Source organism: Oncorhynchus mykiss, chromosome 15, assembly GCF_013265735.2.
Source record: "Oncorhynchus mykiss isolate Arlee chromosome 15, USDA_OmykA_1.1, whole genome shotgun sequence".
Classification (NCBI taxonomy): domain Eukaryota; kingdom Metazoa; phylum Chordata; class Actinopteri; order Salmoniformes; family Salmonidae; genus Oncorhynchus; species Oncorhynchus mykiss.
In genome coordinates, this window is record NC_048579.1 from 81118617 (window position 1) to 81132390 (window position 13774).

The 13774-nt window shown below is 47.3% G+C and overlaps 2 protein-coding genes across 3 annotated transcripts in view; one reads left to right on the forward strand and one right to left on the reverse strand.

Annotated features, from left to right (window-relative positions):
* LOC110515349 (cAMP responsive element binding protein-like 2) overlaps nt 1–1138 on the reverse strand; it is a 2559-nt gene extending 1421 nt beyond the window's left edge. For both annotated transcript variants that reach the window (XR_005036293.1, XM_036945521.1), the window contains exons 1-3: nt 878–1138; nt 439–636; nt 1–131 (exon numbers count right to left, since the gene is read on the reverse strand). The exon at nt 1–131 is cut by the window's left edge. Coding sequence is in view for 1 of the 2 variants with exons in the window: in XM_036945521.1 (XP_036801416.1) it covers nt 1–131; nt 439–636; nt 878–892 (344 nt within the window). In the remaining variant the exon portion in view is untranslated. The remainder of the gene's footprint in view (nt 132–438; nt 637–877) is intronic.
* Nucleotides 1139–11646: 10508 nt separating this feature from the next.
* The window catches only part of LOC110514543 (dual specificity protein phosphatase 16), a 66027-nt gene continuing 63899 nt past the window's right edge, over nt 11647–13774 (forward strand). Inside the window, exon 1 of the mRNA XM_036945522.1 lies at nt 11647–12007. The gene's annotated coding sequence lies outside the window, so the exon portion shown is untranslated. The remainder of the gene's footprint in view (nt 12008–13774) is intronic.

The following is a 13774-nucleotide window of genomic DNA, read 5'->3' on the forward strand; positions in this document are numbered from 1 at the left end:
TAGCTCTGGTTGCTGTTCTTGGAGCTCTTGGTGGAGGAGCTCTGAGGAGGCTTCTGTTCATCTCCTGTCAGTAGGGCCTTTATCTCAGACGGGATCTTCCCCTGGTCCATGGCTGTACACCACTGCTTGTACTGAAGGAGAAACCAACAGGGAGTTAGATGACAGAGTTGGCTGCAAAAAAAAAAAGCTGTGATCTGGAAACACATATTAAGCTACACAACACAGCAGCTTGTTTAGAATGTTAGCTATATTAGTGATGTGACTGTCAGTGCCTCCAGAAGTTTCTACGGGATAGACTAGGCCTTTATTCAAGAGGCAGGTAAAGAAAATAATTATCATTTTGTGAAATATCGTCGGATTTTTCAACACCAAATGAGTGGTTTAGATAATTGACGGGAATAGCTGGTGCATTTAGGAAGAACGGGGTGATGTAGTCACCATCTCCAGCTCCTCCCTCAGGGCGCAGATGGCCCTCTCCTTGCTGGACACGAGTTCCTCTAGGTACTGATACCGGAGCTTCTTCCTGGCTCGGCACTCCCGGGCGCTCTGCCTGCTCCTCTCCAACTTCGCTTTCAGATCAATCTTAGCGGGTTTACGGCCTCGTTTACCGGGTTTCTTGACTTTGCCTCCCACCATCTATCGCGATAACGGCAGAAAGAAAACACACAGTGCCTTGTTATTCAGAGACTATAGTTAGTGCACCAGTACCGAACCTCGTTAGAGAAGCAAACACCAATTGTTTTCATCTGAGATCGTTGTCTGTGTAAAGACAATTCCCCCAATAGTAACAATACACCAGAAAAGCATTAACATACATGACTGATTTAAGCCCAAAGACATGTTTAGCTAGTTAAACAACATGAAGAGAACCACATACCTTGCTGTCATCCATTTTGGTCAACACAACCTATCTATTGAGGGCTGCTAGTGACGCAAATTCGACAGTTCTCAAGATGGATGACGATCAACTGAAGAGAAGTTGTGGATTATAAAAATATTATTTCACAAATCAACACATTTTCTTAAAAGGAAACATTCCTGCAGCTTCGTGTTCGACAGCGTTTTGTTGCACTTTTCCTACTCCAATGTTTTTAGCACAGTGACGCTTCCTGTTGTGGTAACTTCAGACCGAACCCTCTTCGCTAGGGATGCTGGGACTTTGTGTTTTTTTGCGTGACTCAATCAAAATGAAGTTCCCTGCATACCAGGGGCATGAAAACTACAACTAACATCAACCATTACGAAAATATGGGCGGAACCAAATATTCTATCAAATGGGGGCCGTGAGAGGATCCTTGTTCTCTTCATAATAAAGCTATACAGTTTTAAACGCTAACGTTTTCTAACGTTTTCACTTTGCAGTACAAGGGCAGTATCAGTCTGGAGCAAGTCATTATAGTGTGTATAATTATGGTAAGATATTCTCAATAAAATACACTACCGGTCAAAAGTTTTAGAACCACCTACTCATTCAAGGGTTTGTCTTTATTTTTATTTTTTTTTAAATTTTCTGGATTGTAGAATAATTGTGAAGACATCAAAACTATGAAATAACACATATGGAGTCATATAGTAACCAAAATAGTGTTAAACAAATCAAAATATAATATCAAAAATAAGAAACCTGCACACTTGATGGAATCACTGGTCTTTAATAAGCTTTACGTATCGGCCTCACGGCCTTCGTCAGACCTCTTGTGAGTTTTTTAAATTAGCACCCTTATGTAGACCTAGCCACACCCACGTCCGTTCCATCGAATTGGGTTGGAGTCGAGGGAAAACAAATAAGTGTTACCAAACATAACAATATTAATTTCATAAATATTCTAATAAAGTGTGTACATAAAACGTATTAAACACGTCTGTAAAACCACAACGAGGACATCGACCCACCAAGCAAGTTTTCATTAATCATTGGGTACAACGCAAGAATATTTGAGATTCTTCAAATAGCCACACTTTGCCTTGAAGGCAGCTTTGCACACTCTTGGCATTCCCTCAACCAGCTTCATGAAGTAGTCACCTGGAATTTCAATTAACAGGTGTGCCTTGTTAAAAGTTCATTTGTGAAATTTATATCCTCAATGCGTTTGAGCCAATTAGCTGTGTTGTGACAAGGTAGGGGTGGTATACAGAAGATAGCCCTATTTGGTAAAAGTCCATATTATGGCAAGACCAGCTCAAATAAGCAAAGAGAGACGACATTCTATCATTACTTTAAGACATGAAGGTAATTTAATATGGCAAAGGTCAAGAACTTTGAAAGTTCCTTCAAGTGCAGTCGCAAAAACCATCAAGCGCTATGATGAAACTGGCTCTCATGAGGACCTCCACAGAAAAGGAAGACCCAGAGTTACCTCTGCTGCAGAGGATAAGTTGGTTAGAGTTACCAGCCTCATAAAATGCAGCCCAAATAAATGCTTCACAGAGTTCAAGTAACAGACACATCTCAATATCAACTGTGCAGAGGAGACTGCGGGAATCAGGCCTTCATGGTCGAATTGCTGCAAAGAAACCATTACTAAAGGACACCAATAAGAAGAAGAGACTTGCTTGGGCCAAGAAACTTGAGCAATGGACATTAGACCGGTAGAAATTTGTCCTTTTTGGTTCCAATCTCCGTGTCTTTGTGAGACGCGGTGTGGATAAACGGATGATCTCCGCATGTGTGGTTCCCACCGTGAAGCATGGAGGAGGAGGTGTTATGGTGTGGGGGTGCTTTGCTGGTGACACTGTGATTTACTTAGAATTCAAGGCAAACTTAAACAGCATGGCTACCACAGCATTCTGCAGCGATACGCCATACCATCTGGTTTGCGTTTAGTGGGACTATCACTTGTTTTTCAACAGGACAATGACCCAACACACCTTCAAGCTGTATAAGGGCTATTTTACCAAGAAGCAGAGTGATGGAGTGCTGCATTAGTTGACCTGGTCTCCACAATCCCCCGACCTCAACCAAATTGAGATGGTTTGGGATGAGTTGGACCGCAGAGTGAAGGATAAGCAGGTAGCCTAGTGGTTAGAGCCTAGTGGTTAAAGTGTTCAACTAGTAACCGGAAGGTTGCAAGATCGATTCCCTGAGCTGACAAGGTAAACATTTCTGCACGAACAAAGCAGTTAACTCACTGTTCCTAAGGCCGCCATTGACTTGCCAAGTTAAATAAAGGTAAAACATTTTTTTTAAATTAAAAGCAGCCAGCATGTGCCCAGCATATGTGGGAACTCCTTCAAGGCTGTTGGAGAAGCATTCCAGACAAAGCTAATTGAGAGAATTCCAAGAGTAAAGCTGTCATCAAGGCAAAGGGTGGCTATTTGAAGAATCTCAAATATAAAATATATTTTGTATATTTGTTTAACACTTTTTTTGGTTACTACATGATTCCATATGTGTTATTTCACAGTTTTGATGTCTTCACGATTACTCTACAATGTAGAAAATAATAAAAAATAAAGAAAAACCCTCGAATGAGTAGTTGTTTAAAACTTTGAATAATCATCATATTTATTATATTGTTATGAATCGCACATTTAGATTGCTTGAAAGACATCTCTAAGCTCAACAATAGTTTACATTGACTGCAGTTAGGCTTAGGGCCATAACCAGGGTTTGAGTTTTAGAGAGGTAGGGATCTGGGTTAATAATGAGCATGGGGCAGGGCTGGGTTCTGGGTTAATAATGAGTCTGGGGCAGGGCTAGGGATCTGGGTTATTAATGAGCCTGGGGCAGGGCTAGGGTTTTGGGTTAATAATGAGCCTGGGCAGGGCAGCAGGGCTAGGGTTCTGGGTTAATAATGAGCCTGGGGCAGGGATAGGGTTCTGGGTTAATAATGAGCCTGGGGCAGGGCTGCAGGGCTAGGGTTCTGGGTTAATAGTGAGTCTAGGACAGGGCAGCAGGGCTAGGGTTCTGGGTTAATAGTGAGTCTGGAACAGGGCAGCAGGGCTAGGGTTCTGGGTTAATAGTGAGTCTGGGACAGGGCAGCAGGGCTAGGGTTCTGGGTTAATAGTGAGTCTGGGACAGGGCAGCAGGGCTAGCGTTCTGGGTTAATAGTGAGTCTGGAGCAGGGCTAGGGTTCTGGGTTAATAGTGAGTCTGGGACAGGGCAGCAGGGCTAGGGTTCTGGGTTAATAGTGAGTCTAGGACAGGGTAGCAGGGCTAGGGTTCTGGGTTAATAGTGAGTCTAGGACATGGTAGCAGGGCTAGGGTTCTGAGTTAATAGTGAGTCTGGGACAGGGCAGCAGGGGTAGGGTTCTGGGTAAATAGTGAGTCTGGGGCAGGGCTAGGGTTCTGGGTTAATAGTGAGTCTGGGACAGGGCAGCAGGGCTAGGGTTCTGGGTTAATAGTGAGTCTAGGACAGGGTAGCAGGGCTAGGCTTCTGGGTTAATAGTGAGTCTGGGACAGGGCAGCAGGGCTAGGGTTCTGGGTTAATAGTGAATCTAGGACAGGGTAGCAGGGCTAGAGTTCTGGGTTAATAGTGAGTCTGGGGCAGGGCAGCAGGGCTAGGGTTCTGGGTTAATAGTGAGTCTGGGACAGGGCAGCAGGGCTAGGGTTCTGGGTTAATAGTGAGTCTGGGACAGGGCAGCCGGGCTAGGGTTCTGGGTTAATAGTGACTCTGGGACAGGGCAGCAGGGCTAGGGTTCTGGGTTAATAGTGAGTCTGGGACAGGGCAGCAGGGCTAGGGTTCTGGGTTAATAGTGAGTCTGGGACTGGGCAGCAGGGCTAGGGTTCTGGGTTAATAGTGAGTCTGGGGCAGGGCTAGGGTTCTGGGTTAATAGTGAGTCTGGGACAGGGCAGCAGGGCTAGGGTTCTGGGTTAATAGTGAGTCTGGGAAAGGGCAGCAGGGCTAGCGTTCTGGGTTAATAGTGAGTCTAGGACAGGGTAGCAGGGCTAGGGTTCTGGGTTAATAGTGAGTCTAGGACAGGGTAGCAGGGCTAGGGTTCTGAGTTAATAGTGAGTCTGGGACAGTGCAGCAGGGGTAGGGTTCTGGGTTAATAGTGAGTCTGGGACAGGGCAGCAGGGCTAGGGTTCTGGGTTAATAGTGAGTCTGGGACAGGGTAGCAGGGCTAGGGTTCTGGGTTAATAGTGAGTCTATGACAGGGTAGCAGGGCTAGGGTTCTGGGTTAATAGTGAGTCTGGGACCGGGCTGCAGGGCTAGGGTTCTGGGTTAATAGTGAGTCTAGGACAGGGCAGCAGGGCTAGGGTCCTGGGTTAATAGTGAGTCTGGGACAGGGCAGCAGGGCTAGGGTTCTGGGTTAATAGTGAGTATGGGACAGGGCAGCCGGGCTAGGGTTCTGGGTTAATAGTGAGTCTGGGGCAGGGCAGCAGGGCTAGGGTTCTGGGTTAATAGTGAGTCTGGGACAGGGCAGCAGTGGTAGGGTTCTGGGTTAATAGTGAATCTAGGACAGGGCAGCAGGGCTAGGGTTCTGGGTTAATAGTGAGTCTGGGACAGGGCTGCCGGGCTAGGGTTCTGGGTTAATAGTGAGTCTGGGACAGGGCAGCAGGGCTAGGGTTCTGGGTTAATAGTGAGCCTGGGACAGGGCAGCAGGGCTAGGGTTCTGGGTTAATAGTGAGTCTAGGACAGGGCAGCCGGGCTAGGGTTCTGGGTTAATAGTGAGTCTGGGACAGGGCAGCAGGGCTAGGGTTCTGGGTTAATAGTGAGCCTGGGACAGGGCAGCAGGGCTAGGGTTCTGGGTTAATAGTGAGTCTGGGACAGGGCAGCAGGGCTAGGGTTCTGGGTTAATAGTGAGTCTGGGACAGGGCAGCAGGGCTAGGGTTCTGGGTTAATAGTGAGTCTGGGACAGGGCAGCAGGGCTAGGGTTCTGGGTTACTAGTGAGTCTGGGACAGGGCAGCAGGGCTAGGGTTCTGGGTTAATAGTGAGTCTGGGGCAGGGCAGCAGGGCTAGGGTTCTGGGTTAATAGTGAGTCTGGGACAGGGCAGCAGGGCTAGGGTTCTGGGTTAATAGTGAGTCTGGGGCAGGGCAGCAGGGCTAGGGTTCTGGGTTAATAGTGAGTCTGGGGCAGGGCAGCAGGGCTAGGGTTCTGGGTTAATAGTGAGTCTGGGGCAGGGCAGCAGGGCTAGGGTTCTGGGTTAATAGTGAGTCTGGGGCAGGGCAGCAGGGCTAGGGTTCTGGGTTAATAGTGAGTCTGGGACAGGGCAGCAGGGCTAGGGTTCTGGGTTAACAAGGGTGAAGCATAACAGTAATTGCAAATCACATGTCCTCATTCCGTGATTATAATGAAGAAATATAATTTAGTGGCCCTGTCGGTGTTGGACCGATCCAAGGTTGTTTACATCGCTGAGACTGATGATTAGAACTGCGGAGAGGAGGACCATGGTGACGTCGTCAGAGTAATTATACGGAGCACTTTGAGGTGTTTTCTAAATCAGACATGTAGATGTCGTAATACGACAGGTTTTCTTCCAGTTGGCACCTGCCCGTTGGTATCATCTAGTCGCTGACGGTGAAACTCCCTCAATATGGAAAGTGTCATCTCTCTCTCTCTCTCTTTCACCTTGCAATCCATTTGTGTCCTTTTTTCAGCTTGATGGTAGTGTACGGACCATGTGTTCATGTTGAAGTGCCTGGGGCCTGGGGAGCTGAAGACTGAGGAGCCTGGGGCCTGGGGAGCTGAAGACTGAGGAGCCTGGGGCCTGGGGAGCTGAAGACTGAGGAGCCTGGGGCCTGGAGAGCTGAAGACTGAGGAGCCTGGGGCCTGGAGAGCTGAAGACTGAGGAGCCTGGGGCCTGTGGAGCTGAAGACTGAGGAGCCTGGGGCCTGGGGAGCTGAAGACTGAGGAGCCTGGGGCCTGGGGAGCTGAAGACTGAGGAGCCTGGGGCCTGGGGAGCTGAAGACTGAGGGGCCTGGGGAGCTGAAGACTGAGGAGTGCCTGGGGCCTGTGGAGCTGAAGACTGAGGAGCCTGGGGCCTGGGGAGCTGAAGACTGAGGAGCCTGGGGCCTGGGGAGCTGAAGACTGAGGGGCCTGGGGAGCTGAAGACTGAGGAGTGCCTGGGGCCTGTGGAGCTGAAGACTGAGGAGCCTTGGGCCTGGGGAGCTGAAGACTGAGGAGCCTGGGGCCTGGGGAGCTGAAGACTGAGGAACTTGGCTGCCAAGTACAGTACAGATAGGAACCCTATCCCCTATGGAAGTGCCTGGGGCCTGGAGGGCTGAAGACTGAGGAGCCTGGGGCCTGGGGAGCTGAAGACTGAGGAGCCTGGGGCCTGGGGAGCTGAAGACTGAGGAGTGCCTGGGGCCTGTGGAGCTGAAGACTGAGGAGCCTGGGGCCTGGGGAGCTGAAGACTGAGGAGCCTGGGGCCTGGGGAGCTGAAGACTGAGGAGCCTGGGGCCTGGGGAGCTGAAGACTGAGGAGTGCCTGGGGCCTGTGGAGCTGAAGACTGAGGAGCCTGGGGCCTGGGGAGCTGAAGACTGAGGGGCCTGGGGAGCTGAAGACTGAGGAGTGCCTGGGGCCTGTGGAGCTGAAGACTGAGGAGCCTGGGGCCTGGGGAGCTGAAGACTGAGGAGCCTGGGGCCTGGGGAGCTGAAGACTGAGGAACTTGGCTGCCAAGTACAGTACAGATAGGAACCCTATCCCCTACGGAAGTGCCTGGGGCCTGGGGAGCTGAAGACTGAGGAGCCTGGGGCCTGGGGAGCTGAAGACTGAGGAGCCTGGGGCCTGGGGAGCTGAAGACTGAGGAGTGCCTGGGGCCTGGGGAGCTGAAGACTGAGGAGCCTGGGGCCTGGGGAGCTGAAGACTGAGGAGTGCCTGGGGCCTGGGGAGCTGAAGACTGAGGAGCCTGGCTGCCAAGTACAGTGGGGCACCTGGACATGTGTACTGGATCCCAAATGGAACCCTATCCCCTACGTAAGTGCCCTATCGGCCCTCTTCAACAGTAGAACACTGTATAAGGAATAGGATGTCGTTCGATGTTGTTTTGCAGAGGGCCGACCCGGGTGTTGAATACCAGGATGTAAGGACAGACCCCTAATCTCCCCTTGGTGTTGGAGGCAGTGTCACCCATCAATTCTCCGCTGAAACAATGAGCTTTGTTCACCCATCAAAGCCAGAGCAACCTACTATATGTGTGAGTGCCAGATGGCACCCTGTTCCTTATATAGTTCACACTTTCCACCAGGACCCATAGGGCATAGGGTGCCATGTGGGATACAGCCTATATCTGAGCCACAGAGCAGTTTACTGTATATCTGAGCCACAGAGCAGCTTACTGTATATCTGAGCCACAGAGCAGCTTACTGTATATCTGAGCCACAGAGCAGCTTACTGTATATCTGAGCCACAGAGCAGTTTACTGTATATCTGAGCCACAGAGCAGTTTACTGTATATCTGAGCTACAGAGCAGCTTACTGTATATCTGAGCCACAGAGCAGCTTACTGTATATCTGAGCCACAGAGCAGCTTACTGTATATCTGAGCCACAGCACAGCTTACTGTATATCTGAGCCTACTGTAGTGTTTTCTGATAAAGTCAACCAATTCTAAATCTGCTCCTGAGTCATATCTAATCTACCATCAACCTTAAAACGTTATGTAATTTCTGCTCTTAGATGTACATATTGTCTTTTACTAATTTACATGGTTTAAACAACATATCTCTGGCCTACAGAAGCCTGAATAATCTTAAGGTCTTTTGGGGGCAGATACATTGCCCTGGATGTAAGGCTACCTGAAATACTGTGTGATGTCATTAAATGGACCTTGTACTAGATGCACTAACATGTAGGTTTAGTAACCCTACCATGGAGCTGTTTGGGGGTGAAAGGTTACCACACCACATGTAGGTTTAGTAACCCTACCATGGAGCTGTTTGGGGATGAAAGGTTACCACACACATGTAGGTTTAGTAACCCTACCATGGAGCTGTTTGGGGGTGAAAGGTTACCACACCACATGTAGGTTTAGTAAACCCTACCATGGAGCTGTTTGGGGGTGAAAGGTTACCACACCACATGTAGGTTTAGTAACCCTACCATGGAGCTGTTTGGGGGTGAAAGGTTACCACACCACATGTAGGTTTAGTAACCCTACCATGGAGCTCTTTGGGGGTGAAAGGCTATGGGGTTACCACACCACACTGTGTCAAGGTGTTTGGGGTTACCACACCACACTGTGTCAAGGTGTTTGGGGTTACCACACCACACTGTGTCAAGGTGTTTGGGGTTACCACACCACACTGTGTCAAGGTGTTTGGGTTTACCATACCACACTGTGTCAAGGTGTTTGGGGTTACCACACCACACTGTGTCAAGCTGTTTGGGGTTACCACACCATACTGTGTCAAGGTGTTTGGGGTTACCACACCACACCATACTGTGTCAAGGTGTTTGGGGTTACCACACCACACTGTGTCAAGGTGTTTGGGGTTACCACACCACACTGTGTCAAGGTGTTTGGGGTTACCACACCACACTGTGTCAAGGTGTTTGCGGTTACCACACCACACCATACTGTGTCAAGGTGTTTGGGGTTACCACACCACACTGTGTCAAGGTGTTTGGGGTTACCACACCACACTGTGTCAAGGTGTTTGGGGTTACCACACCACACTGTGTCAAGGTGTTTGGGGTTACCACACCACACTGTGTCAAAGTGTTTGGGGTTACCACACCACACTGTGTCAAGGTGTTTGGGGTTACCACACCACACCACACTGTGTCAAGGTGTTTGGGGTTACCACACCACACTGTGTCAAGGTGTTTGGGGTTACCACACCACACCACACTGTGTCAAGGTGTTTGGGGTTACCACACCACACTGTGTCAAGGTGTTTGGGGTTACCACACCACACTGTGTCAAGGTGTTTGGGGTTACCACACCACACTGTGTCAAGGTGTTTGGGGTTACCACACCACACCACACTGTGTCCAGGTGTTTGGGGTTACCACACCACACTGTGTCAAGGTGTTTGGGGTTACCACACCACACTGTGTCAAGGTGTTTGGGGTTACCACACCACACCACACTGTGTCAAGGTGTTTGGGGTTACCACACCACACAGCATGATATCAAAACAATATACAGACTTGGAAGGAAATCAATAATTAGCCTGTGGCCCAGTAAACACAGATATCCAACCGATTATGATCCTGACCCAGCCGATTGATGTTTGTTGTGGAACGAGATTGTATGTTTTTTATGTCAAACACCGCAATGATTCACTTGATATGTTAGATAGCTGCTCAGCCCAGCCCATGTACCTGTTCTTGGGGAGAGAGAGACATAGAATAACTACTAGAATTAAGGAACCAGTCATATGAAGGGTTAGAGGGCATCTAGCCAGCAGGACTAACTTGGCTCTAGTCATATGAAGGGCATCTAGCCAGCAGGACTAACTTGGCTCCAATCATATGAAGAGCATCTAGCTAGCAGGACTAACTTGGCTCTAGTCATATGAAGAGCATCTAGCTAGCAGGACTAACTTGGCTCTAGTCATATGAAGGGTTAAAGGGCATCTAGCCAGCAGGACTAACTTGGCTCTAGTCATATGAAGGGTTAAAGGGCATCTAGCCAGCAGGACTAACTTGGCTCTAGTCATATGAAGAGTATCTAGCCAGCAGGACTAACTTGGCTCTAGTCATATGAAGGGCATCTAGCCAGCAGGACTAACTTGGCTCTAGTCATATGAAGGGTTAAAGGGCATCTAGCCAGCAGGACTAACTTGGCTCTCGTCATATGAAGGGCATCTAGCCAGCAGGACTAACTTGGCTCTAGTCATATGAAGGGCATCTAGCCAGCAGGACTAACTTGGCTCTACTCATATGAAGGGCATCTAGCCAGCAGGACTAACTTGGCTCTAGTCATATGAAGGGCATCTAGCCAGCAGGACTAACTTGGCTCTAGTCATATGAAGGGCATCTAGCCAGCAGGACTAACTTGGCTCTACTCATATGAAGGGCATCTAGCCAGCAGGACTAACTTGGCTCTAGTCATATGAAGGGTTAAAGGGCATCTAGCCAGCAGGACTAACTTGGCTCTAGTCATATGAAGGGCATCTAGCCAGCAGGACTAACTTGGCTCTAGTCATATGAAGGGCATCTAGCCAGCAGGACTAACTTGGCTCTAGTCATATGAAGAGCATCTAGCCAGCAGGACTAACTTGGCTCTAGTCATATGAAGGGTTAAAGGGCATCTAGCCAGCAGGACTAACTTGGCTCTAGTCATATGAAGGGCATCTAGCCAGCAGGACTAACTTGGCTCTAGTCATATGAAGGGTTAAAGGGCATCTAGCCAGCAGGACTAACTTGGTTCTAGTCATATGAAGGGTTAAAGGGCATCTAGCCAGCAGGACTAACTTGGCTCTAGTCATATGAAGGGCATCTAGCCAGCAGGACTAACTTGGTTCTAGTCATATGAAGGGTTAAAGGGCATCTAGCCAGCAGGACTAACTTGGCTCTAGTCATATGAAGGGTTAAAGGGCATCTAGCCAGCAGGACTAACTTGGCTCTAGTCATATGAAGGGCATCTAGCCAGGAGGACTAACTTGGTTCTAGTCATATGAAGGGTTAAAGGGCATCTAGCCAGCAGGAGGAACTTGGCTCCAGTCCAATCACAGTCACAGGTTGTTTGTAGCTCATTAGACTACTGGTGCTTCGGCGCCCCGCCCCCTCATTCAAACGTCCCCAAAGTTATAAAGTGCGTAATAACTTATGGGTTTTCTATGTGAGTAGATATGACACAGGCTACCTAACTCGGTAATAAGTTATTAACTCTATAAAGTCAGCAGTGAGTTGGGGGTTTTATAGATGGTTTTGTGCCTTTAAGGCCGCCTGTTCATTAGGAGTTGGTTTCAAATGACGCCAACCTTTTATTTTTATCTCAATGACCTCATCCTCTATGGTTGAAGTTCACTAACCAGCGAATCTTTTTCATCTCATAGATTTTTGTAGTTTTCTTCTCTTTTACTCTTCATTAAACCGAGTTTACAACAACTTTAACTTGATAACAGATGTCGGTGATGTTAAACGGCGCTTTCTGACAGCGACTTCTCTAACGGTAAGTTTCCCCGAAATTTCTATAAATGACGAAGCGAGTATATCGCAACCGGGCCTTGTAAATTACGGAGTTTCCCATGTGAGTTGAACCGGGAGAGCAGAAAGTAACATAATGTACGAAACTGTACCAGGCGACTTTTACTAGAAATAAGAATTGGAGATCGGTCCCAATGTTCGACCGAATCGGCCCGACTCCGCATTTGATGTCACCTAGGTAGAACCTTGTTGGTGATTAGAAAGGTTAGTAGACTAGTTACCCATCCTAAGCAAAGTGACAGTCTAGAAGTTAGAGGGGAAATGTTCAAAATCGACGCTACCGGTTTATCTCAAAAGTTCTAAGTAATCAATTTAAATAATTATAGCAATCTATTGCTCTTGTAAAAACCATTAGGCCTAGACATGTAATGTGAGTGATCTTACAACGTAATCCTAGTAGACCTATCATTTATATTGGACCAGAAGGAAACTGTGTTATATAGTCTAGTCCTATTCGGGGGGTTGTCGAGAGATATGAATGTGAATAAAGAGATACATCGTAATTTAGTCACAGTAAAACACTGTCACAAACTCACACACTGTTTGATAACACTGTGGACGAGGAGACGTTATTACCATGTAATAATGACATGCCGGGGTTATTATGGGACGGTCTACTTTTCTCACTTGTCATTAGAATTGTCCTTGGAAAAGAAGAATGAACAAGAGAAAGCTATTTACATACATGCAAACACCTGGCACGTACATCCACACCTGGCCCAAGGCTGTGCTGGTAGGGTTTTGTATCCTGGGAAGTATAGCAGGTGAATGTTATCAAGAGACAGTTTAGTTTTGTAAAAATATACAGTGCCTTCAGAAAGTATTCATACCCCTTGACTTATTCCCCATGTTGTTGTGTTACAGACTGAATTCAACATTTATTCAATTGATTTGTTGTCTCACCCATCGACACACAATACCCCATAATGTGAAAATAATAAAAATCCATGAGCAGTTTCCTTCCTCTCCGGCAACTGAGTTAGGAAGGAAGCCTGTATCTTTGTAGTGACTGGGTGTATTGATACACCATCCAAAGTGTAATGAATAACTTCATTGATAACAATATTCTATATCACTTCACCATGCTCAAAGGCTGCTTTTTAAAAACATTTTTACCCATCATCCAATGGGTGCCCTTCTTTGCGAGGCATTGGAAAACCTCCCTGGTCTTTGTTGTTGAATCTGTGTTTGAACTTCACTGCTCGACAGATCATTTTACGTGTGGGGTACAGAGATAAGGTAGTCATACAAAAATCACGTTAAACATTATTATTGCACTTATGCAACTTATTGTGTGACTTTTTAAGCACGTTTTTACTCCTGAACTTATTTAGGCTCGCCATAACACAAGGGTGACCTTTTTTTATTTTTAAATATTATTTTTATTTCACCTTTATTTAACCAGGTAGGTCAGTTGAGAACACCTTTATCTAACCAGGTAGGTCAGTTGAGAACACCTTTATCTAACCAGGTAGGTCAGTTGAGAACAAGTTGTCATTTACAACTGCAACCTGGCCAAGATAAAGCAAAGCAGTTCGACACAGACAACAACACAGAGTTACACATGGAATAAACAAACATACAGTCAATAATACAGTCACCTCTGTTCTACATTACTATATACTAGTCATTTCTGTTCTACATTACTATATACTAGTCATCTCTGTTCTACATTACTATATACCAGTCATCTCTGTTCTACATTATTGTATACTAGTCATCTCTGTTCTAC